Source organism: Xiphias gladius, chromosome 14 (assembly GCF_016859285.1).
Source record: "Xiphias gladius isolate SHS-SW01 ecotype Sanya breed wild chromosome 14, ASM1685928v1, whole genome shotgun sequence".
In the NCBI taxonomy this organism is placed as follows: Eukaryota; Metazoa; Chordata; class Actinopteri; order Istiophoriformes; family Xiphiidae; genus Xiphias; species Xiphias gladius.
Window position 1 is genome coordinate 13,449,213 of NC_053413.1, and position 26,568 is coordinate 13,475,780.

The window sequence follows — 26,568 nt, forward strand, 5'->3', positions numbered from 1 at the left end:
ACATTAACAATGGCTCCGTTCTATTCCAGTCCCAGTAAGCCATGACAGCGTGACATTGAGCCAGCCTGCACAAAACCAGGACCCTGACACTGAAGCGGCTGAACAGAAAACAGCCATATCTCACTGTATTATTTACACCCGTGCTTTTCCTACTGTGACATGTCAAAATATCTTCTGTGATAAAGGCCTATATAGAGTTCAGAATTTGCATGATAAGGAGAAAAATCTAATAAACTCTGCGGGCTAAGTGATCTCAAGATGTTGTCACATAAACCTAGTTTCCCCTCCATTGTTAATGAAACCAGGCCACAAAGGTCTCTGGTGGTGCTGTTAGTTAGAGTCCTCCATCCATGTGCCGTAATACTGACAAAGGCATCTATAAGGGTGTCCAAGCACACTGAAATAAATCAAACAGATTCCCCTGGGCCAGTTAAGTTCATGTACCCTAGCTCTGCAGCCGGAGGATCACATCATATCAGAGTTGAGGGAACTGAAGTTGCTCGCTTCCGTCTCCGGTCGGTGCTTCAACGCGCACATTAACCAAGTGAGAACGAGCAAAAACAGGGCGAGGACACTGGCTACGGACAAACAGACAGAGCCCAGTGGCCACGCAGTGTTACTGAAGTTGTGTATGAGGATGAGGCCCAGAAATGACAACACCACCATGGCCAGGAACGAGAAGATGGCGCACACACAGCCCATCGCAGACGCAATTCTCATGCAGGTCCGACAGAGTTCGCCGCTCTCCTGGGAGGTTGCTGATGGGAGGGGTGGGCTTGCGTGGCCATCTGCGTCTGCCGAGTTCAACCGCTCCTGCCTTTTAAGGGGCAGCGCTTCCGTCACGGCGGTGTCGTCGGGGAGGTTGTGAACCCGATATTCCGGTACGGGAGTTCGGTGGCGACACACGGGGCAACCGATTCTCCACCCTCGGCCCCCCAGGGAGTGCAGGGCGTCCAGGCACGCCTGGCAGAAGGTGTGGGAACAGCCCAGCAGTTTGGGAGTGTGGCGGTCCAAGTCGAAGTAGTTGTAGCATATTTTGCACTCGTGTTCCTCGCCGGGAAACGAGTCGGTCCCGTCGGGCGGAGAGGAGCCACAGTCGCCTCCCGGTCCGACCGCCTCCGCCATGTTCTGTCTGTTCTGGCTTTGCAGAAGCAGCTTTATTTCACTACACCGTTAATGTGACCAAAATTCCACAGCATGCTGAGGAATATTTCCGGATGACAATAAAACGTTTCGAAGTAAACTCTCTCCCCGCTTTTCCCCGGTATGAGTCGGCGCCGGTGGCTGAGTCCCGGTAGCTGTCGTGCTTTGCGATCTCACACCTGTTGTGTAACCGGCCTGGGGCACGACCCGTGGACAGGGACAGACTGGGCTTCATCACGATCGTATCACCGGCACGAAACCCCGTTTACCGCATTACAAGAAAAACAAACAACTACAGCAAAAAAACAAACACAAACAAAAACATTTTCAAATTGACTTCCCAATTTGGTTTCTGTCACTTGGTTGATTTGTCCCAGCCGTGGGTCCCGTGTATGAGGTGGACTTAACAGAGCTGACGTTTTCTGTGCCTCTGCGTTTCAGCACCACGGGCGGGGGACAGCGCCGAGCAGCGCTGCCGGCAGTGACACCTTCGGCCGCAGCGCAGCACCGGCGCGGCGCAACGCGAAGCCCCCAGGGAGCAGGCGAAGTGCCGACGACCTCCGCACATATCGGCGCGCGTGCCTTTGCTGCAGCGCGGGCCTTTCCCCCCTTTCCGGGCAGTGCTATGAGACCGAACCTTCCGCACGTTTTAAAAAGCCCTTCACACTCCCATAGCTCAGTGACCCCGTAAGGGCGACCGTAATTCAATTGTCTGCCCAGCACACACAGAATTTTGGTTCCGCTACCTTTTGCGTTTATGGAGACTCATTTATGTCAGAAGACCTTTTAGGGAACTCTGAAGACTTCGTGTTTGCCCCTGTTGCCAAGGCAAGCTATGGCTCAGATACACCCCGCAGGACACCGCTGGACACGGAGCCGTGACAACATCTGCAGCATCTATACCATAGATAAACCATCATCGTGCTGCTCCCGAGAATGGCGTTGCGGGCTTTGCAGCATGTACGACCTTGTATTCTTGTTAAAGCAGAAAAAATAAATAAAACATGACCCCCCTGCTGATGGAAAATCAATCCAGTGGGGAGAATTAAACGGTGGTTTAGTCGTGTGGCACCTTTCACCGGTCGGACATCCTCTCCTTTTGATTGACTGCTGAGGATTAAAACACCGTGTGCTCCACACAAGTGTGCCATGCGGCCTAATTTGATGATTAAAAAAATAATAGCTGACTTCCTCCCCGCATGATAGCACACTGTCTTCGGAGAACTTCATAGGATAGTCAGGTTAGATAAATATCCCTGTAGAAATGAGCATGGCGTCCCAACACATTGGGCTGACAAGTGCCCCCTTGTGGCCAAAAGTATGCACGCATGTTTCTGCACTGATAAAACGTAGGGTTGGGTAGTAGCATCCTGTGTCCAACTGGATTACAGTTACATGCAATCAATCACTTTACAAAAGTGGGGTAACTGTAAATGAGTTGCAGGTATTAATGAAAACAGAGTAGTCGCATTAAAGATGTTTTGGAAACATCATGCATGCTGGGAAGGTGAATTGACAGTCGGTGACATAAAAATGCTGGGGGTTTTCGAGGTAAAATAATTCACACATAATCAAACGTAGTCAGGTATGGAAATAAGGATGCCATAGGTTGGGAAATGTGCGAACTGAATGACTGAAAAGAGAAATATAGCCAAAGATGCCAAGATTTGTAAACATGCTGACTAAAACCTTTTCAACTAAAGTCCAAAAGTGTTTATGTCATAGATATTTAATGCTACAAAAACAGTTTTGTCTTTCAAGTTATACTCAAAATTTTTAATTAGGTTTTTTCTCCTATATCTTTATGCATTTATGTATTTTATAGCAAACAAACTAAATACAAACAAAAATGCACTTGACAATTGGCGAGTTATCAACGTTTTCAACAAAGGACTGGATTGTGTTACACATATTTTGCGATTTCAAAACAAAAGCATGATAAATGGCCATTTTTGCAGCTCCCTGTAGACATTTCCACACCTCCTCTCATACAGTATTCCTCACAGATGCAAATTTACTCAACACAAAGCATCACTGTTATTTACTTCATAAGATATTATACTAGATATGTATAGATCAAAAATATATCGTTGCGTTTTATTCAAACGCATTCAGGCTTCTTTGGGGGAAATAGGAAATCCACTTCAAAGTGTTGTCACAACACCAGATAACAAGTCTTTCTTCCCATAAACAAACACAGTCACGCACAAACACACACACACACACACAAACACAGAGACACCCACACACACAGGCACACACACACACACACACACTGAAGGAAATGTTCCACCTCAAGTAAAGGTGTGGGGTAAGAATAAGAACAAGAATCTTACTGGAGGTAACACTGCACATTCATCATTGTAAACTATTAGCTCACAGTTTTCAGTCCTCATTTGATGAACTATCACAGTAACCCTGCTTGCCCAGAGGCCGTATGCTTAACAAATGCTTGGCTTCTCTTTTTCTTTTCTCTCACACACCTGGAAAGAACTTATCGGTCTTTGTTATGATAACAGCAATCAGTTCGAGGTCCCACTGAAATGTTGTGGGTCGCATGTATCTGATAAGATCAAACGCATCAGAAAAACAGTGCTTGTTGTGGAGGCGTCTTGTAACAGTAACATCCTAAGGCTACTAATCACAGAGTGGACTTCCTTATTCTGAAGATACATTTCTAAATGTCGACTTGGCCGTTCTTCTAATCTGTTTCTCCTATTTCAAACAACGTCTGCTCTGTAGTCTTTGTGATGCAAAATGTACTTTCAATTGTCGTCACTGAGCTGCTGCAGGTTGATAAAGACAAAACACCAAACAAAACTGATGATATATCACATATAAAAATAAATCCGATTTTTGAGGGGAATTTAAACCACACTTGCATATTGCTGGTCATTCATACCCTCCAACCACTGGTAACATAAAACATTGCGTGTTTACATTTAGGCTAGTTACATTGTGCATCAGAAAATGCACAATTATTCGGTAACACTTACACCAGAATAATAAAAGGAAAACTTGTTGATTGAAGACACTATTGCAGTGAAGAACACAAAGCTTTAGCTTTATTTAGAAACTGTATCTGGGCAACGTGTCTAGGAAACAGCACAGTTCATTATTTCCAAATCTGTGTTTACAGTAATCTAGAGAAAGAATTGGCAGTAATCACACTGTGTCAACAGCTTGATTATGAGTAGCCCTCTGAGGGCGACTGCAGTGTAGAAACTGATGGTATGGCACTTTATTCAAAATTTCCTCACAGCAGTGCCACGATTCTCCGAAGACTAATAAAGGTTAAGCGCATGTTGTTTTACTGCCGACTGTTGTTGTAACATAGTAAAACCACTACATAAACCTAATGAATAATGCAATTTCGGGTGATCAACTTAAGGTATGTATCATTCTGCTTGTCACAGTAAGCTAGAGCTGTTTTTTTTTTTTTTTTTGCTACAGTTACAGTATCTATTTTACAGTATAAGGAATGCATGACTGACTATTTTAAATTTTGAGAAGGAGTTGAAGCTGGTTAGTTCAGCAGTTTACTCCCTATAGCTTATGGTCAGATAATCACAGTGATGATTTGATTACCTCTAAAAGTACACAGTGGGGTCCAAAAATCTGAGGTCTGAGGTCTGAGACCCCTTTCCCATGCAAGCAAAGTGGTCTCAGACCATATCTATATTTGATCTTGCGTTGTTCTGCTAATCATGAATACTGAGCAGTATTGTAAGTCGCTCTGGAGAGAAAGGAGATTTTTCCAGTAGTCTAATTAAGCCTTAGTCAGATACATGAATAGGACCTTATCGCTGTAGGGCCGCAGCCAAGATCAAAACTGCCTATGGGTTATTAGGCTATTAGACTAACTTTATCTTTAGTGGAGGAAGAGCAAATTATTGTGTTTTTTTTAATGTGTACGGTTTCAGAAACATAGCCTTGAAAGCCCCTGGCTTATTCTGTGCGTATGCCTGGTAAACTCAAGGCACTCTTTCTTTTCGGGGCCGTCTTGTTCCTTATTTTTGATGCATTTTGTCCACCACCAAAGCACATTTCTGACTCAGCTTACCTCTCTAATTGATTTGACATGGTAGATCCAATATCCTTTTCATGATAGTCAAACTTTAGTATGATAACCCCCCCCCCACACACACACACACACACACACACACACACACACACACACACACACACACCCCACATCCCCCTACACCCCTCCACAACCCCCCACCACCACCCCATTCCTTCTTTTATGGACATATAATGTTTCCACATGTTCTGTGTCCACTGCTTCATTTTTTCAGTCTTATAGAGGGAATAAAAATACACGAGTCCACATGCTGTGGGATACAGTAATGAAAGGGACAGAAAAATGCTGCTTTAAAGTTGGGATTTAATTTAGTAAAACAGAGATGAAAAATTCTCTATGCTCCATCGATATCCGGTGGGTTTTTCCTTCTCTTTTTTAGCAAACAAAAATCTGTCACACCAGCAGCGCCGCAAAAAACAGCTTCTGTCGTTCGTATTTTCACAAAGAAGGTTTCACTGATCTGTCTACCCGAGGTTGTGACAATGATCTGTTCTTCGTCGTCGATGTGTTTAGACAATAATGCAGCAAGTATTGACAAATCTAATGGCGATCGAGTGATTGTCTACCGGTAGGTCAGCTCTGATGGCGCACCAGTTTGTCTTATGGAGGTCATGACCAACCAGTCATCCGTGGAATGCAGGTTGCGGAGGCCTCTAAACGGAATCAGCCAGTATCTGTAGTCTCATTCCTGAGGGAAAGGGGGAAAAAATGTATCGGTCCATTAAACACGCCTAATTATCATAATTTTCAAAACTCTACAAGCTCCAGAAAAGTCAAATGATCCCTCATGTGGTTCTATGTGTCTATAATCGACCATTTCGCACGGATGTGTCACACTGCCGTGTGGCTCAACCACGGGTCCGCGCAGCACCAATTGTTAAATTGGTGCAACTGCTGGATGACGATGCGATGCTTTTTTACGTGGAGTGTGGTGGAACTCGTGGGAAAAAAAAAAAAGGGGATCCTCGTCCCCAGGTCGAGAGCCCCCCCCCACCCCCCTCGCGTCCGCACCATAGGCTGCTTCTCTCGTGACCTCCCCTGTCTGAGCGGTCTGGTGCGGCCAAAAGCTTCCCGAGGGTTTCATTTCCGTTTATACTTTCGGTGATTCACGGGGTACGGCCGCCGCGTGTCCTCTTTACTTTTCACGCTATAGCTTTTACGAAATTCCGATGGAAAACAATCGTCAGGAAAAATAAAACAAAGTAAAAAATAAAAAAGTGAATATGTCTTATATACCATGCCCTTCGAGGAACCCTCAGGACGGCTACACCTACTGTGGTTTGCAGTAGGCTAGAGACCAATACACTCGCTCACAGCATGGGTCACCCGTTCAGGAACTGAGCCCCGCAGAGCTCAAATATTACAACTGTGGCAATAACAACAACTGGCGATGGTGATGGTTAACGGTTATATCATAATCATAATAATAAGAGTTATTATTATCTTTGTAATAGTCTCACCTGTTGCATTCTTCTGTCTGTCGTCGCGTTTCATGGATCCGTGGAAACATAGGGCGATGGTGCTGCTCCGGGCGCATAGCGAGCACCTGTGTAGCTCCACACATCAAGGAGTGTTCAGTCGAAAACACAAGCTCCCCTTTTTTCGCTTGTGTCATTGCATTTGGCATGTTTAATTCAATGTGTGATAATAATAATAATAATAATAATAATAATAATAATAATAATAATAATAATAATAATAATAATAATAATAGTAACAGTAATAATAATAATAATAATAATAATAATAATAATAATAATAACAATAATAATAATGATGATAATAGTAATAATAATAATAATAATAATAATAATAATGATAATAATAGTAATAATAAACAAGTAAAGTAATAAAGACAGCGACTATATCAACTAGAACAACTACTAATACTGAATTTGAAGTGCTGATATTAATATCAACGGACCCTGATAATTCATCCATAAACAAGAATTCAGGTGTGTGTGTGTGTGTGTGTGTGTGTGTGTGTGTGTGTGTGTGTGTGTGTGTGTATACCTGTGCAGTCATCAATATATAAATGCTGACCAGGAACTTTTTTTTTTTTAACTTTTAGACTTATTTATTCACTAATATAACCTTACAAGGTAACACGCTACAGTTTTTCGGTGATTTTAAGATTTGCTACTCTATAAAATCATCCGGTACTTTTCTCTTTACTGATCCAGTTTCGTCCATCATTCAAACTTTCCTCCACCAGGAGCCCCGCGGCTCCCCGGTTCCTCATCCAGACAATGAGGAGCGCAATGTGCCTCAGCAGAGGCAGGGAAATGGTCGCAAGTCAGATACACCTCTCCCGTGTGTTTAGTTAATAGATTGTATTAAAAGTTGTGCACTTTGTAAAAAGTTTGAAGCTTCTGATACGACGAGATGACCTCGTGAGGCCAATCCAGACAGAAGGGGAGCTCCTGCTGTCCAATCACGAAGCCCCTCCGGTCTCCGAACGTCCGGGTAGTTGACCAATCAGGAGGCGCAGCTCGGAGTCGGGTAGGGGTGGGGGGGTTGCAGCGGCCACAGATAAAATGTTGGGCTTCCATCCATCCTCTCAAACCATCCCCTCAATCCTCGCAGGACTATTAGCGACCTGCGCTTTGATTTCATCTCTCACCTCAGCTCACGCCGGCCACTGGATACCAGCCAGCTCCACCTCTGCGGGATTCCGTTTTCCCTCTGGCCGGAGCAACCTGTTACTCAGAGAGAGGGAGGCTGCGTCGCGTCTGTCGAGAGGGCGAAATACTGCAGCTAACAAAAGGTGTCTGGCCGGATTAAAAGCGTCAGGCAGGGGCAGCTCCACTCGAAGCTTTGCCTGACACAAGGTCAGGGACCATGACAGCGCTTGCAGGAGGTTTACCGAGAATGATGAGACCAAGTCCTCACCAGAATTACCCGCGGGGCGGATACTCTCTGGAAGGTAAGAGACCACCACCAGTTGCTGCTCACGGTCTGAGGAAACTTTCACCAAACTTCGGCAAAGTCGTCAAGCTCGGCGTCTGGCACGATTTAAACCTGCAAAGACAGATTATTGTCAACGACTCATTTCATTTTAAATTTAAAATGTCGTTTTGTGCAGAAAAAAACTCCAGGATTAAGTCCACATTTCCAGTGGAAGCACGACGTGCTTTTTAAATTTTTATTTATGAAAGCTCCGTATACATACATACATACATACATACATATATATATATATATATATATATATATATATATACATATGTTTGTCTGTGTGTTTGTGTGTGTATAAATATATAATATGGTAATATGTCTCATCCGAGCCTCACATTTTAATATTTTGTAATACTTTTTTTTTTTCCTGAAAAGAACATTATTTTGGCTTTTCACGCCACTGAGTGAAATCTTCTACTTCTTTTAGGACAAGTCAGATTTTTTTTAAACTGAATATATAGTTATATATTTTTTTTAATACAAGTTTGCAGCGTAGAAAATACTCTGATTTTCCATATTAGATTGTACTTTAAAGGTTTAGCTGCTCTTGGCAGCTTGTTAATTTCTTCTCACCACTTTATATATATATATATATATATATATATATATATATATATATGAACAAATATATAATAAACAAAGACAACGGACATGGTTTATTCTACAAGTTCTGAGTATTCAACTAACTAGATCCCATGCACCGCTGTCCAGTCTCCACTCCGTTAGGACAGGGTCGGGTCAACCAGCTCGGTGGTGTCTTCATAAACGGCAGACCTCTACCCAACCACATTCGCCATAAAATCGTGGAGATGGCCCATCACGGTATCCGGCCGTGTGTCATCTCCCGCCAGCTGCGGGTGTCCCACGGCTGCGTCTCCAAAATCCTCTGCCGGTACCAGGAGACGGGCTCCATCAGGCCCGGGGCCATCGGAGGCAGCAAGCCAAAGGTGAGGGATGCGGCCGGTAATGGCGAGCAATTCATATTACACTGAGCCGTGTGTTCAGAAAACAACCATGTTCATGTATGATCTAAAATTTCGTACAGGCAACCCATGCCCTGTAAAGTGGGAGATTTTATTTAAAAGAGGATAACCTCCTATGCTAAATAATCTATGAGCTTGTGATCGTTCATAAAAATTCAACAGAGCTGATTAAAAGTCATGTAGCCCAACGGGACCTCTGTGGAAAAGCCTTTAGGACATATAAAATGTGAAAGTTCATAAAAGTTGATGGAGTTTGACTTTATAGGCTCTCTGTAGACCAATAACCATATGAAATATTGTGTTGCATTTGCATAACCACTCTAAATCTTAAAAGCAGCAAATAACATTTCTGTCTCGCATGTAGACCTTGAATCTAAAAAAGAAAAAAGAGAGAGAGGAAAAAAAGAAAAGAAAAAAGTGACAAGGAATCTCTTCTCCTCTCCTTCCTCCCACCAAAGCAAACCGCGACTCCAGAGGTGGACAAGAAAATCGAGGAGTACAAGACAGAAAACCCGGGCATGTTCAGCTGGGAAATCAGGGACAAATTACTGAAGGACGGGATCTGCGACAGGAACAACGTTCCCTCAGGTTGGAGAAAGTTTGAAATGTGTGATCACCGGGAAGGATGCGACAATGATGAGCTCCCATTAAAAAAAACCCAAAACAAAAACAAAAAACAGAAAACAAACTTTATTACCATAATAATAGCTTTATACCAACTAAGCACAAAATGAAACTGCTCCCTCTCATTTGTGGACATAACAATCGTTTCTTTGGACACGTTGACACTTCGTATTCGGGACAGCGTTTTTGTAACATGTTTAATTTGTATTTATCCCAAATCGTCCTACCCTTTCCCTCTCCCCTCAGTGAGCGCCATCAGCCGCATCATGCGCTCCAAGTTCGGCGGAGTTGGCGAGGACGAAGAGGAAGACGACGAAGTGGTGAAGAGAGAGCTGGAGGAGAACGAGCCACGGACGAAACACAGCATCGATGGCATCCTGGGGGACAGATGTGAGTTCAGCCACGTACGATTTTACCTCGCTAAACTGCCGCAAGCCAACGGCACGATGAGGTCGGTTTTAGTTTGGTTGTCTGCACCTTATCAGCAACAAGCGTTTCAGGTGTAAAGAGTCCCCAGAAAACTTGAATAATAATAATAATAATAATGATAATAATAATAATAAATGTGTCTACCCATATATATATATGTATAAATTTTGATTTCAAATTAACAATAGAGGAATGATCGGGCGAACAGTTTTTGGTTAACCAGCAGAGAATTAAATACATTCAAGTTTCAGGTGTTTACATGTGCTAAGGCTTCTGAGATTTAACACATTTAAATGGATATATTTTTTTAAAGTGGATAATCAAACATTTGTCTAACTTACACGCCTGAGAAACTTTTTTTTTTTTTTTTTTTGGACACTCAATCGGACACTTGAGGATGAACTTCAGGGGACAAAGCAGGGAGAGTCCATTGAGGCTCACACCTCAGTTTTGACGCGCACAAAAGCCAAACTCCAGTGAGCGGCTCAGTGGTGTACAAAAAGACGCCAGGGCCTTTCAAAATAGGGAAAGAAAGGGAGAAAAAACGGCGCTGACAAAAGGCCGGGAGAAGACATTATGAACCCGCAATGAGCGATGAATTATTCAGGGACACCAATAGGCCTGGTGCGACCTGGTTTATAGAATACTCAAAAAAGTGCCAATCTTGGGGCTTTTTCCACTGTTTACAGTTTGTATTCAGAAAAAAATAGGGGTTGGGGGGGGGGGGGGGACTGCTCAGACTTTAGGCAAACACCTGTTGATTTACGACCTGCTGCGGCCTGAAGAGTATTGCCGCAAAGGGAAAGGTTGCTGTTGGAGACACAGTGCAATCTACAGTTAATTATTGATGGATAAAAAGGTCTCTAGAAATAGTGGTGGTGTTTTGGCAACATCACCTTATGGGGCGCAGACTTATTCCGTTTATTCACTGTTGCGGATTTGTTTGGCTTTTGGTCTATTGCTCAGTTTTAAGAGATGATCACCTCGGGCTTACAGAGGAAATAAAATAAACATTGCGTTAACGCATCTGGCAGCTGCTAAAAAAGCTCGTGATTTTTGCCTGAAATGTGTTAAATTCACATCAGGCCTTGCGTAATCGAATTGAACGGTGCCGTTACTTTTGCGCACGGGGCTTTTGTCACAGTCTTTGCGCAGTGAGCATGACGCCTTCAGCCAGTGAGCGCGGGGAAAACCCTTCTCTCCACTAGATTAAATCCAAACCTTTTATTTCTCTCCACTTTCATCTCAGACAAAGTCCGCCCCTTTCCTCTCCGCCTAGGGCGCACACATTCATTCAATATCTGTGGGCACTTCCCTCTCCCTCTCCCAGGCCAGACACATCCCCAATACTGATCATACAGCGTTGACATCTTTAACTAATGTCTAATTTATAAAACTAATTTCTGCACTAAATAAATAAATAAATAACTTCAGCGCAGAGCAGACGATTGAAATTAGAAATAGTTCGATCGATCAATAGATTAGGATGCATCCTTGCTTGTTAAATTAATTTAAGTTGCACCTTGGCTGATTATCCTCTTTGAAAAGATTTTTCTTTTAAACCCAAAAATGTAATTTTTGATGTATCTTTAACGAATCCCTTTAGGTTGGTATGATTTGTTTATTTTTTGAAAGAAAACAAATAACATTAGCTATTTTACATCAAATAGGTGACATCCTACATGCAAACAGCTCGAAGACACTTTCCCCTATTGATATACAGAACAGCGCTATTTCATTCTTGTGTCTCTTTGTGGAAGTAGTTGTTGTTTTTCTCTTTTATAGTACTTCATTAGAATATGAAAAGGGTGGTTTGGGGACTGAGAGAGTGTCTTCTGGCCAAATATTGATTAAGTAGGTGTTTGCAGAGGCTATTGTTGTGGTGGAGAGAGAGCCTGTTGCTCTCTGCCCCTTTCTCCTCTACCACTATTGTTGGCTTTCCTTAAGTGCTAAGATCAAAGCTGACTCATTTAGATTTATTTGTCTGGGAAAAGGACTGCTAAGGTTTGTGGGATAAAGTATACTGGGCAGCCCCAGGTCTGCATGGCATTAGTAAGTTGCTGGAACGCTGTGGGAAAAGGACGTTTTCTGGGATGAATCCGATGCTTAGTTGTTTACATTTCCTTTAACTATCGAGTCATGGGGACTGTAATGACGCCAGTGTACAGAATTTAAACAACGTGCATGGTTGAGCTGCAGTTTGAGATGTGTTTGAAAGAATCATTTGTGCCATTTATCATATTTGTTCATAAAGCAGGAGTGTATCCAGCTCAATGTATCTTTGGTATATAAATTTAATTGGATGACTGAATAATCCAGTGGTGCCAAAAAATTGTTTTTGCCATGAGTGGGACTGAATTAATTGATAGCATCCTTTCCTCTATTTATTACTGTTAGCACTTTAGCCTCATTTAACTAATTAAAGTAACCAAAGTCGTGAAAGAAGGGGTAGCCACTCTTGCAGGATCAATTTATGGCCGTTGGGGTGAAAAGGAGAGGAGAAGAAGAAGAAAAAGAAAACTCAGAAATACAAACAGTCAAAGGGATAACTTTTCTTTAAAGGGAATCCTGCGGTGCCAAATTGAATGAGCCCAGTTCTTTCAAATCTGCCATGGTGAACGCAGTCAACATGTAATAATTGGTTTCATTGAGGTGCATTCCAACAATCTGCTGCCATTCTCCTGCTTCTATTGTCCGGAGGCAGGCAAATAGCCAGAGGGACAGGAGGAATCAAGTGCTGACAAAACATGAAAGATTTAGCTGCTTTTGTCGAAGGAGCTGAGTGGGACTTTGTTTGTGTAAATAAACTGGGTTAGTGGCTCCCTTCAACTTTGGCATGGATTTAGAGATAGAAATATTTAGAGCATAAGGAGAGCAGTAAGATCATATTTGTGCTTTGAAAGTGCACCATATTTTAAAGCAGTCAGAATGTGTATGTAATATACATCCAGAAATGAATGTTGGTTTGCAAATTTCCACGTGTAGCTGCCACATCCAAGCCATCTAATCCAATTTGAAGGTTTCATAACTTCTACTCTCATGAGACATCGATGAATATAAACAGATACTGTTCTCTTACACACAGGGAGCAAAAGCAGCTTTGCAGCATGGCAGTAACCCAGTAACTGTACACAGAGAGATAGATGCTGATTTTCTAGAGCTCGTGTGTTTGTTAGGGGTCCCTACATTTCCACGGTGAATAAGTTAAAGATTGGAGGGTTAGAGGAGACCGTCTCCACTAGTCACAGGAGACAGAAGGCTTCAGTGCAACCAGAGGAATGTCTGCTACAGCCACATTTCCATTTCCCTCTCAGGGCTGGATAATGGAGAAATTTATATTTGGGCCTCACTCTGTGTTTTCCCTTGTTAATAGTGTTTATAATGCTGGTTTAGCCCGGTGGACTGCTGGGGACAAACAAACCAGAATTTAACAATCTCTCTGCCCTGAAGACAGATAGCTAGATAGATAGATAGATAGATAGATAGATAGATAGATAGATAGATAGACAGATAGACCCTTATCTCTCCCTCTACTCAAATATAAATACTCAACACTTTTACGTTCTGTGTTGGCATGATTCTCAAGGCTGACTCTTTCTCAAAAAAAGAAAGAAAAAATCCACACTAGCTGATCTGCAACTGAATGCAGACTCTATGCTTCATTAAAGCCTCTTTCTCTGCTGGCACCCACATTGTGATCCTCCAATATTAATTCAAAGGACAATTAATGAATGCAGGCCAACTTTGAAGTAATGGGCTGAGGTCCTGCCCCGAGCCGGCCCCTCGGTGCTGATGTACTCTCCACATTCTCCCCACTAACCCCAGAGAGACTGTGAAGTGACTGAAAGAGAAGCAGTGAGCAATGGAAGGTCAAGGAGAGGAGCCCCAGTAGAAAAAGAGCTCTCTATTTCCTTGGAAGTATTAGCCAAGCAAAACTCTGTGATGGGGAGGATAAAGGAGTGTGAAGAGAAAAGGGTCGGGGGCAAGGGGACTCTGCAAAGAGGAGCACAATGGGATAGTTAATTGAGTAAAGCCAGACAGCGTTGTCAATCACTTAACTTTGTTTAGCCTCAGTTTTTGTGGAGCTATTTCATCCAGCACATTGCACATTATGGACACGCCAGCACAACTCTGTTGCCGTTTTGATTAATGTCTTTTTTCCCTCTCTGAACAAAGAAATCCACTAAAATAGAAGCGAATTTTAGGATGTAAGATTTTCTGGAATCAGAGTTCAACGTTACAGGATTTATTTTTCTACATTTGTCCAGACACAGGAATTATAAGCAGTAGTACCTGAAAATGTGCACCTAAAGCTTATAAAACATACACCAAATACACCAGTTATGAGTGTTTGTTGGGTAAAAAAGAAACCTTGGAATGTGATGATGGTTTCTCTCTCTGTTGAGTGTCTGTGAAGATTTTGTTGGGGGGGTCAGGCCGTGAGGCCGACTTCACTGCAGCGCAGTGCAGTAGCTTTGAAAAGGCCAGGGGCTAACCTAGGGTCACTTGACTGTTAAAACTATCAGGCCCCCAGGAAGAGGAGGTTATGATAATGTTTGAGAAGAGATGACAGACTCCTTAATGACGGTATGTCACACAAAGGAACCAATGTTGATTAGACATGAACTTTCATTTTACACTGCATAGACTTCCATAGGGTTTTGCTGTTATTTGAAAAAGAGTATGCTTGAGCTGATTGGTTTGGTTTTACTGTCTGGCCATAACAGGGCTGGACCGAGGTGGATCTCTGCTGGTTAGTTCCCGTTTGACTGGAACGTGCAGCAGACTGGCCTGTTGCTGCAGCCCTGCGTGGGTTCCGTGCAGTTGCTTTGTCCCTGCCCCGAGGGTGGAAATGCCACCGTGAAACTGTCACCTAACTGCACCACGGTGGAACTAAATAATAACCACCACACACTGGGTACACATAATAGCCACGCAGGGCCATTTGTGGCTTTTTGTCGCCTCACCAATATTAGACAGAGATACATCTTTCAGCGTCATATCGCCAGCTAGTTCTTTGTCCGTTGAGTGCCAACCTCCTGCGCTTATTCACTCCATTTCTTTCTGTCCATCACATCATCATCTCCCTCTCTCTTTCTCTGTATCTGCGCCCCCCCAACCCCATTCCTTTCCCAGGCAGCTGCGGGTTCCTGGGGGCTTTTTAGCAAGTCAAGTGAGCAGCCCACTCACTCCCATTTTTCCCTTAACTGTTAACCCCAGCTGAGCCCATAAGCTGTCAGTTAACTATTCTTTTCCTCCAGTGCATCTGCTCGCTCTGGCTCTATGTGGCATGCCACTATTTTATTCAGTGGCCCACTCGCACTATGCTCTGTGGCCTGAAAGGGCCAGATCTACTTCCCTGGGCAAATAACTAGTTCATTTGTCTCCTCTGCCCTTTGTTTTTGTGTTGCAAACACATGTCACCAGCTCAATTACCTTCTCTATTAACAGCCCCTGGAGGAAGGGCTAGCCTGCCCCTACCAAGACAAGACTATAAACTGCCCCATATGCTCAGCCTCTCTTTCTCTTCCCACTGGGGCTCCTCATCCCTCTCCCTTCCTTTCTTTCTTTTTCTATCTTTTACTTTCAACTGATTCCTTTCTTCTTCCCTTCCTTTAAAATATATTTCGATTCTCTCTTGTACTTTGTCACTTTTTCCACCTCATTCATTTTTTTTTTTTGCCATCTCAAGCCGCATGTGTGAATTTATATGCACATGTGTGCACATACGTGGATGTGTGCATGTCTCTTCATATTAAAATCTCTTGAATGGGTAGGAGGGGGATGAATGCTTGGCAAGGCAAGTCCTGTCCCGTGTAGTCTATGCAGTAAACGGGAGCAGTCTTTATTCTCGCAGTTGGAATCCTCACTTAGTTTTTTTGGCCTGTAAGATGCACTGCTGCTGCAGGTGAAGCTAATGGAACTGGACGTTCCCCAAGTTCACATCTGTGACGCTCTGGAGTTTATCTTCCCCGCCTGTCAGTCTCCTCTCTTGACCGATAAATGGTTCTGTTTGCCCTGAGTGGTGGGTCTGTAGCCCTATCTGTTCCTTCCTGAGTGTGTGTATTGTTTGCGTGCAGGCACATACACACTTGTAAATACACTTATTGAATTTTATTAAAGAGTCTCTGATCAGTAAAAGGAACCTGTTGAATTCACTTGTTGAATGCTGCACTATCTACTAAACTATGGTAAATAAATGATATCTATTTATTCTACTATCTAAACTAGCTTGTAATTAGTTTACTAACTTACATCTTGCTTTGTTTTTAAACTTCTGTTTTATGGATAATTCTGTAGCAGCCCCAATTTCCACTTGAGGGATAATAATCTATCTTTCTATTAAGATTCATGTCAGAGCCACAGCCGAACTGTGAGTGGCTATGGAGTAGTTTCAGCTCCCTAGTGCTTTAGCTGCAGCGTAAAATTTGATTTGGGTGTTTAAGTAAGGAGGTCGAGGCCTCCCTTTGTGTGTTTAGTATCCTCTTCTGTGGTTTGTTGCGGGGAAAGTGTGGGAACAAGCCTGCTTCTGCATCAGCGTAAAAGCCTCGTTTGAAAACGTCAAAGATGTGGATGCAGCGACGGGTGAGCACGGAGAAAGAGAGAAGAGAAGTGAATGCATGAGATGGAAGGGACAGGTCCCACTTTTAAGAATGACCAGCACCCCTATTCTCCTTAGCTTGGCACCCCACACCCCTTCCCCAGCATCTTCTTCAGGTGCCTTCAGCCTCCCATCTCCTCTCCATGTCAACCCCTCCAACTCCCCCATCCCCCAACTTTGTGCCCCTCAGGCCATGGAGGGAGGGGATGAAGGGGTGCTCCCCTGCTGTGCCCCTCCACAGCTCCCAGTAGCCCTTCTCTGGACCCTTTTGTGCCCCCCCCTCCCTCCCACCCTTCGTTCCCCACTCACCCCCCCCCAACACACACACACACACACACACACACACACACACACACACACACACACACACACACACACACACCCCCCACTCTCCTGCTGGGCAGGTGACAGGCCCCTGAATGCGGGCCTGGGCGTCCCTGATGGCTCCTACAGATGGAGCGTGGTAATCGGTCCAATAGAGCCCTGCCACAGGCTTTTCCCTGCTAAGATACAAAGGCTTGGCCACATCGTTTCTTAAAAAAAAAACAAAAAAAACAAAAAAAACACAGAGAGTGAGAGAGGAAGAGTGCAAAAGAGAAAACGCAAGCCAGAGGATGACAAAAGCAACACTGTCATTTGCCATTAAGGGAGAGTCTGTGACGGAGTGTTTTCTCTGTAGTTACTAATAATAAAAACAGGGAGGGAAAAAGAGAAGGAAAGACAGAAATAAAGGGGGCAAAGGAGGAGAGATCCACCCCCACCCTGCAGTTAACATGAGTTACAGTGCCAATGGGGAGCTTTCTCCTCTGAGGAGTTTTATGAGCTCTTCTTCCCTCCCTCAGGAATCTTTTCATTTCTGTGCCGTCATTGGTTCTCAGTCTTTTTCTTTCTTTTTCTGTTCCTCCATCATTAAAATGGTAATGACACCACATGTTACTTAGCTTGCTTGTTTCTCCAAGTCTTGTCCTTTAGTGTTGTATGTGCGCTAATTGGTGGAAGTTGTACTTGCTATCCAAACAATATTGATGTTTAAAAGTGTGTTTGTAGGAAAAATATCAAGCTTTATTCTCATGCTGTGTGGCCCTCTCCTTATGCCTGTTGTATCATAAAATTTGCTCCAACTGGTCTCGGGCCACATCCTTACCTAAACAAACCACATCCCAAGCTCATAGTGCATGTTCCAGGAGTATCTAAGCATCCAGCCAATCCCCTGTGATCCTTTATGCCAGCGTGGCACCCTTAGTTCAGCTGCAATAAAGAGCTCTTCTCAGCATCAGAATCTTGTGTGTCGGCGGTCTGGAGCACAGCAGCATTCCCAGGGACCAAATCCGTGAGTAATGCCTGGTCAAACACACACTGGCAACCGGCACAAACATTTCCTGCTTGGCTACAGAAGCTCCAGAGGCAAGGGGAGATCCCAACTACCCCCCTCCATGTCTGACTTGGCACTTTTTAATTAAAGCTTTAAATCTGGAGGGCAGAGGGAGAATGGGCAGTCTGGGGAAACAGACAAGCTTCTGTCCTCTGCTGCAGCCTTTCTGCCGCCTACACCTGTCTCTCTGCTTTTGACTCCCTTATTTCTTCTCCCTCAGCTTAGGTGTTTGCTGCATAGTCAGAGTGTCGAAAAGGTGCAGTGAACCCTCCTCCTAAGGTTTAATCGGTCCCCTTGGGGTGGATTTGGGAGTGGATTCCAACTCTTTCTGTCTTGTGTCCATCTGTGTTTGACACATTGTCATACACTACTTTTACTGAGTGAAAGCCCACGGCCCAGACGCAGCAGATGCATGTTTGTGAGTGTGCGTATGACTGAGAAAGAGGTGGGGGATTGCAGACATGTAATGGCGGACAATAGCAGGCTGTCACGCTAGTTTGTGGAGCCTAATCATTATTTAATAGATGGGTAACCTCCCCCCTGAAATGCAGCAATAGTCCTCTGTTTCTAGTCTCAAGCCTTCATTGATTTCCTTCTTCTGCTGAATTAGATCCCAATAGCTGTCTCCCAGTTACCCAGTCGCTCTCTCCTACCCTCAACTGAACAAACAGATTAAGAAGCACCTGCAAAAGGCTGCCTGCTCTTCACTGTGGGACCCTACTGGTATGGTGCACAGCATGGCTAAGACTGGGAGAGACACAGTGTCCCAGGGAAATAGACGCCCTAGAGGGATCTAGTCCGCTTTAATCCATGTTCAAGCAGCTTCTGGCTTTTGATCCCCTCGGGAACCACTGAGTAGTTTAAGGGAGCAGGCGTACACAATCTGAGGTGGCTCTGTACCATGTGTTGTACTCAGCATAATCTATTGTCTCCAGTCTGGCCATTGTGGCTCAACTTAGTATCTACCCCAAAGTTTCATTCTGTGTCAGTTTGACTCTTCTGAATGATGAAGTAACAGTTTTTTTTTTTTTTTGCGATTTCAGCCAGTCACTCGGATGAGGGGTCCGACGTGGACTCAGAGCCAGGCCTGCCTCTGAAGAGGAAGCAGCGCCGTAGTCGGACCACCTTCACCGCGGAGCAGCTGGAGGAGCTGGAGAGGGCCTTTGAACGCACGCACTACCCTGACATCTACACGCGGGAGGAGCTGGCTCAGCGGGCCAAGCTGACAGAGGCTCGAGTTCAGGTTAGACAAATGCACAGACGCAGTCTTCAGCCCCAGAGTCCTGCAGCAGAGCAATGTGTCGGTCTGTAATAGATATGTGTCATGTGGATGTTAATTGCCTGGGGATGTTACCACACATTCCTTAAAGCCATAAGACATCCCCCAAGACACCCCCCCCCCAAACACAGACAAACACATGCACACTTCACCCACTGTGTATGAAGACAGTTTGTTATTTTTGTCAGACTCTGTGAAAATAGCTGTGTAAAGATCTCAAAATAGATGCCTTATTTAATATAGGCTTTAACAGCTGCAACAGCCCTCTGGCATTAACTGAACCCAGTGACTTGCAGTAGCACACAAAGATGTAATGTCTGTTGTTTCACTGCACGCTCTAGATGTTAAGATCTCTATCAGTTCAGCTCCCTGCAATAGGTCAGAGAGGTCACACACACACATTCACATGCACCAAGTGCACTCACAAATACAGAAGACCAAATAATCACTGTACAAGTCAAGTTATTCTATGGGGTTAGCAGATAAATAAAAAAATCAACACTCTTGTCTCTGTTCTTTCTCTCAGGTGTGGTTCAGCAACAGAAGAGCCCGCTGGAGGAAGCAAGCTGGAGCCAATCAACTGATGGCTTTCAACCACCTCATCCCCGGTGGTTTCCCTCCGTCAGCCATGTCAGGCCTGCAGCCCTATCAGCTGTCTGACAGCCCCTACCCTCCTACTTCCATAGCTCAAGGTGGGTTCAACCGAACACACCAAAAATACGATGAATCAATGCTTTAAAATGTCAGAATTCAGCGATGCTTTTGCAGTTTGATAACATAGAATCCGAAATTATGTGACAACAATAGCAGCAAAACTTTTCTTGATTTGTCAACATGGGATTTTAAGTAGAATGTTTGATTCTCAGCAGCATCCGAGCAGCCCAGTACTGTCCACCGACCGCAGCCACTGCCCCCCACCTCCATGCACCAGAGTGGGCTCAGCTCGTCAGCAGGTTCCCAGGATGGAAGCTCTGCGTATTGCCTATCTTCCGGACGTCACGGTTTCTCAGGATATTCGGACAGCTTTGTGGCCCCAACAGCGCACACCAACACTGTCAACCCCACCATCAGCAACAGCCTCTCACCACAGGTTCGTCTATACGTCTGTTATAGATATAAACCATAGGAGTAGAAACGAGCAAATATTTGAATATCTGCATACATGTACATATACATATGCACACATAAATTCTGTCTCAAACAAATACACACAACACACATAAGTTATCACACCATGAAACAGGAGGCCTGTAGTTCTTCGTGCTGTTTATGAAATGCACCATATGTGGGGATAATGACACACATTAACACACACACACACTCCTCTGTGTGACCTTTGAGGTGTCATTGCAGTGACATTGATGAAATCTTGTTAAACTAAAAAACATGGTAGGTTTTCATTGCTGTTTATTCTGATGGGTTGTTTGATGAATTTCAAATGTGGGAAACGTCAGTCTTTGGGGAGGCAGATAGGACCAAACACGAGGAGGGATGCATGGATGTCGGATGATGACACAAATCAAAACTGAAAAGACAATTATGGTCGATTACACAGTCATCAGTGTCCATCAGTGGCTCCCTACCAGTCCAGAAGATGGACTAACAGGCGTAAAACGAGCTTTTAACCGCCACAAAGGGTGGCCAGCCCACATGCAATGCATGCTGGGTACTAATTCCCATGAGAGAGAATCTCAGACTCCTGTCAGGCACAGATAAAAAAACTGCCTCAGGCAGGTTTGTTACGACGTGAATGCCTGAGGATGTATATATATTGAAAAAAAAGAGGACAGCCTTGTTGTGGCTGCCAGGGTGCATGGTCAGAAAGTAGAAGGTGGCACCGTTGTTGCTGAAGGCATAATTAACTGCTTTCATATTTGTGCTCTAGTTACTGACTAGAATTTGTTTTTTTGTTCCTCAAGAACTAGCCATATTTACCTTTTAAACCTTGTTGTTTGTAGATTCTTAATTTTATTGGACTGATAAAAGTAGAGAGAGACAGAGGAGAGTGAAGATGACATGCGGTGCGCTGCAGGCATCAGTTGCTGATGGTTTTAATCTTAGCCAACTGCTCCAACTTGTAATTTGTACTTCAGTTAATTACTTTGTTGAAGCATAACTGGATGCAAACGCGGTAGGGGGCTGCCATCCTGTAAAACGAGCGCATGGCTGTGGTTCACACCCACAGGGTCACTGAGTGACTTTAACTCCAATAAAGAGGCCAAAGGTGCTGTGGCCTCATGGATGGTTTCAGCATTAGCCTTAGCAGGCAGCTCCATACAGAATGGACATCTCATCTTGCATAGGGACGGCGTGCCTGGAATGTTTTCTCAGTCTGGAATTGCAATCACGGAACGTTCCAGTGTCTTAATTGATTGGAATGAAGTAATCTATCCCCTCGTAACAAAGTGTGTAATATATGCAAATGACTCACTTTGTTGGCTAATTTGTTTTAATTCATATATTCACTGCAGCTGTTTGAATGTATATTGCAATACAGTTTTCTCTATTTCAGATGAGGATAGAATTAATTTCCTGATATTAACTTAATAAAGGAGGGGAAATGAGAATTGATTAAATTCTATGACATTGATAGTTATTACACGAAGACCTCTTTGCTCACAGAAAACTTTACATCTTCAGTTTTCTGGAATAACTACATAGTTTGGTCTATTTTGTGTTAAATCCTGCCTAGAATTATCTGGTTATCTGAACTTCAAATTGGTCTATAAAAGCTACTCTACCCTATCTACTATTCTGTATCCATAAGGAGATTCAGGGGTTCATTTAACTCCAGATAGACACATTAGAGCACCATGGCGTTGTGATATGGACAGCGTTTACTTTGGATAGGTGATATTCTCGTCTGAGCAGTTAGCTCTACCTTTAAAACAGCAGTTAGGCCAGTGGTTTCCCTGTGGTGCTGGGTCTCGGGCGTCTCACTGCTGATCTGGTGCATACCAAAGGAATCCTTTCTCACCAAGGAAGCGAGTGGCTGGGATTTGCACCCCCCTGAGACCTAATCCCCGGAACAACCTCAAAACAGACACGCCATCGGGAACTGCTGCTGTTTCAGTTGCAGACAGAAAGTACATGAACACATGAGCATGTAGATCAGGCGCAGATCCTAAGACACAAGCATGCACATGCGCACATGCCATACAAACTAATGTTTGCCCATGTGCCCATGCAAACACATGCACAAACAGAATTATACAGTATGTTTGATTTTGTGAGGACATATGGCCAAACAGCAATGGACCATATAAAAAATGTTTGTATGAGACCCTTAAAAAACTGCGGTTTATAAACAATAATTTAATGGTTTATACTAATAACCTTTTTTTTCCCGTGAGGCCTTGCAGATTTCTTGGTGACTGAATTTGTATTCTATGGAATCTGTGCCCCTGCACAAATGACAATGAAGATATTAGATATTTGATTATAGAAATATTCAAATAATAGACTGTGCATGAGAATGTGTGCACACTCTCTGCAGAAAGATTATAATGATTTAGTGCTGGACCACATTGCTGTGTTCGTCAGATCCGTGGGGTCAGATCACTCTGACACACCAACTGTATATTACATACATTAAAGACACCGGGGTTGCCTCAGAATGTGTGTGTGTGTGTGTGTGTGTGCTAACTGGCTGCCAGTTGGGAAAGCCTCGTCTTTACATCACTTTTAATTTTACATCACTTTACTTATTCTTTGCCTTATTGTTATTTTTTTATTCATGTTCTTTTGTTATTTTGCGTGTATTGGTTTTGTGCTGGGCTTTAGCTCTATTTTCTCTTACATGGACTGTAACTTTCTTTAACTTCATTTTTTAGACATTTTCATGACTTTGCTTCTCACGCAAAACTTTGTGCAGCTGTTCACAGTGTATCACCGATACCCCTACACCCCTGACATCAGAGCAAAAAATGCTTACTACACATGCCCGTGCAGACAGACAGGCACACACACACACACACACACACACACACACACACACACACACACACACACACACACACACACACACACACACACACACTCTTACTGTTTCATACACGGTTCCACACATAAGAGAGGTAGCTTTCAGACACATACACAAACACAGCTTGGCTCTTGTTCCCATGTACCCTTTGGTGTCTTTACCCTGGCCTCACAAGGACACGGTGATTTTAGGGCAACAACAGAAAGTAAGAGAGAGAGAGACAATAAGGAAAGTGTATGGCTCTGAGGAGACCAAAACATCAGAGTACACATACAAATATTTTTAATTTCTGCTTCAAACACATCAAATTTGCCAGAAAATCATTTTTTAAATATTCTTCCATAAATTATGATCAACCAAAGTAAGACTTAGACTATTTTGATCTATTTCTATTTATTTTTCTAAAAAAGAAAAAAAAAGGAATAAAAATTGCCTTTGTATATTTCGTTTTAAAATTTACTTTGTGGAATGTTTTATTTAGATTTTCATGGTGAAACCAGAAAACTTTTGGACATTTGTTTTAATATTCAATACAATTCGGTTCTCATCAGCTGTCCTCCATTTCTCCCCTCAGGTGATGGGCCTGTTGAACCCAGGTGGAGTGCCACATCAGTCCCAGAGTGACTTTGGCCTCTCCCCGCTGACCGGAGGCCTGGAGCCTAACGGAGGCATAGCTGCGAGCTGTCATGGTTCTCAGCGCCTGGAGGCTCTACCAGGCCTGACCAGTATGCCCACCCTACCTAGCACCCAGTCTTACTGCCCACCTTCCTACACCTCCCCGGCCTACGCCGTGGATCACCATCCATCCTACCAGTATGGACAGTACAGTCAGAGCAAGGTACATTTGAAATACACTGTTTGTTTTAATGTTTATCTGTCAAAGATTCAGGCGTGTTTAAGGATTTTAATTTCTAGATTTGAATATGAATTATATACAATTGATTAGCGGTTATGTCCTTCTGTAACCCCTGTTCTGGTTGCGCTACCTAGTTTTGATTTTCTGACTCACAAGCCATGTTAATTGCATAGACCTCTCTGATGAGCAAGCTTCTCGAATCACCCAGCACTGTGCTGAAATTACATGTATGTTGAAGAGCGCTAGTGGCCAGGTTACCTCAGTTTACATTACCATCACTGGGCTATCCACGTGGCCTAATGCAGAGGCATGTCCGGGTCTTATCCCAGCACACGCACTTTCACTCACTGTCCTTTCATGACCCCGTATGATGAGCAAGCCCATCAAACCCTCAGTGTAGCTCACCAAGCCATGTAATGACCCCTGTGTAACAAAGATAGCCGCCCAAATGAAAGGAGCCCATTCCCAAAGTGTGTTTGACAGGAGGGAGGGGAGTGTGTTGGTCGGGGCGGTGTGTTGTTGGGGCTGATCTGAAGCACACTACCACATGTTGACTGGCCCATCAGTGACAACATCTTGATGTCATTAATTTAGCCGGTCCTGGGAGAGACCCACATGTAGCTTTTGGGGGTTTGGGGAAATGTGTTTGTGTCTATGTGTATATGTGAGTGCAGATATGTAGGTGTGTGTGTTTAAAGGGAGGGTAAGAGGCTCTTTAACAGGGGGCGATTATGGCCCTTGGCAGGCCAGGATTAGAACCATGTGTCCCACTCGAGGTCAGATTTAGAGTTGTTATTGATCAGTGGAGCAGAGCCGAGCAGATATTCCAGGCTAAGGCTCCGTCTCAGGCTAGTTTTACCAGCCACATAAAGTTCAAAGAATGTCGAGGGAGATTCACCAAGCTCTTCACCTGTTTTTTTATTTTTTTATTTAGAGTTTTATTATTTAACCTAGGACCCCAGTTTCCATTCTCACCTGCTCTCACCTGCTCTCGCCCCCCTTCTGTCAGCCACAGTCCTTCCTGTCAACATCACACCTCTTACTTAACTTCAAAATTCACACTTTTTGCTACGCTAACCATCAGAGGATTTAAGCAGTTATAGCTGAATTAAGTGCAAAAGGAATTTCTTTAACCATCCTTCTGTCTTTCCTTGTCGTCCTCAGGTGCCTTTCATTATATGAAGGCCCCAACATGGCCTGAGCAGGAGGCTTCCCCTGGCCAGTCTGACATTCATTGCCAGAGAGTACCCCCACCCACTGCCTCTGCCAAACCTTCCAGGCCCCGAGGACAGCGAGAAAGAGGTTGGGCGGGCGAAGGGGTCGGGGTGTTCTCCTACGGCAAGGAAGGGAACCAGTTGAGATGGAGGTGTAGTGACGGCGATGGAGGGGGTTGACTCGAATAATTAGGACCAAAGGCGCAGCCTCTCCTGTTACCTGGCACTCGCTTTGTTTGGCACGTCATGCTCCAAGGACCAGGCACGATTTGTTGTCCATGCTTAAAGAGGAAAAAGAAGAGGGGTGGGGAGAGGGAAGTAAATACATTCAAGATTCTGTATTTGATTATTTTAATAAGTGGCAGAGTTGCAAGTTGAGGCGGACTTTGAAAGCCCCCTGTGCTTCTGGGGCCACCTTGATAGGGGAGGGGTGGATTCTTATGGCTAATGGTTATCAAAAGGCAAGAAAGTGATGATGTGCTTTGCTCAGCTGCAATGTTCTTCTAAGGATCTCTTCATCACAGTGTCTTAGGGTAATGATATTAACTGTAGATTGATATGATTCTGGTAAAACATTGGAGATAAAAAATGTGACTACACCAGGAAAACCAACAGGAAGGCATGAATCGAGGCCGTGTGGAGTCATAGTGAAACCACTGCAACCCAAAGAAAGTGCAATACATTCATACCTCATGTGATGTAAATGAACACGGATCAAATGTCCCTGATTATATCCTCAAATACATGCTCTCTCTTTTTAATGCCATTAATTTTGGGTTGCGTGCATTGATCAATCAGGGGAAATCATCAAGCGATGAAAAATAGCAAATGTAGTTGTGATGTCATTAAGCCAAAAAAATTCTCTGCCAGTGAATACATTATTCAGTTTGGCAGTTAATTTTTTATTTTATTTTTTTTTTGCATGTGTTAAACTAGTTTTCATCAGGAACTTGCAAACATTAGTTCCATTTCTTATTTATTTAGTGTTGTTCAAGTGTTGTCTGCTCTTTACGTCTTGTATAAGTGCTCATAAGTGCTTCAGT

At 43.8% G+C, this 26,568-nt stretch overlaps 2 protein-coding genes across 4 annotated transcripts; one reads left to right on the forward strand and one right to left on the reverse strand.

Annotated features, from left to right (window-relative positions):
- Positions 1-465: 465 nt before the first annotated feature.
- LOC120798957 (E3 ubiquitin-protein ligase RNF186-like) lies at positions 466-1,125 on the reverse strand. Its single transcript, XM_040143754.1, has one exon. It carries the CDS (start codon positions 1,123-1,125, stop codon positions 466-468), a length of 660 nt encoding a protein of 219 aa, XP_039999688.1.
- Positions 1,126-8,068: 6,943 nt separating this feature from the next.
- On the forward strand, positions 8,069-25,493 carry pax3a (paired box 3a). 3 transcript variants are annotated; one of them, XM_040143710.1, is made up of 9 exons: positions 8,069-8,153; positions 8,897-9,132; positions 9,627-9,756; positions 10,039-10,182; positions 19,238-19,437; positions 20,000-20,165; positions 20,340-20,563; positions 24,030-24,293; positions 25,476-25,493. In XM_040143710.1, exons 1-9 carry the CDS (start codon positions 8,069-8,071, stop codon positions 25,491-25,493), a joined length of 1,467 nt encoding a protein of 488 aa, XP_039999644.1. The 3 variants fall into 3 exon arrangements, with proteins under 3 accessions (XP_039999644.1, XP_039999645.1, XP_039999646.1); XM_040143711.1 differs by having other exon boundaries at positions 20,343-20,563; XM_040143712.1 differs by lacking the exon at positions 24,030-24,293.
- Positions 25,494-26,568: the final 1,075 nt, after the last annotated feature.

Bases quoted from the DNA above. Each gene is read 5' to 3' on its own strand.
- pax3a (XM_040143710.1), top strand. From the start codon at position 8,069: ATGACAGCGCTTGCAGGAGGTTTACCGAGAATGATGAGACCAAGTCCT. The intron at 9,757-10,038 runs GTTGGAGAAAGT...CTCTCCCCTCAG, and splicing joins CAGGAACAACGTTCCCTCAG to TGAGCGCCATCAGCCGCATC. The intron at 20,564-24,029 runs GTTCGTCTATAC...TTCTCCCCTCAG, and splicing joins GCAACAGCCTCTCACCACAG to GTGATGGGCCTGTTGAACCC.
- LOC120798957 (XM_040143754.1), bottom strand. From the start codon at position 1,125: ATGGCGGAGGCGGTCGGACCGGGAGGCGACTGTGGCTCCTCTCCGCCC.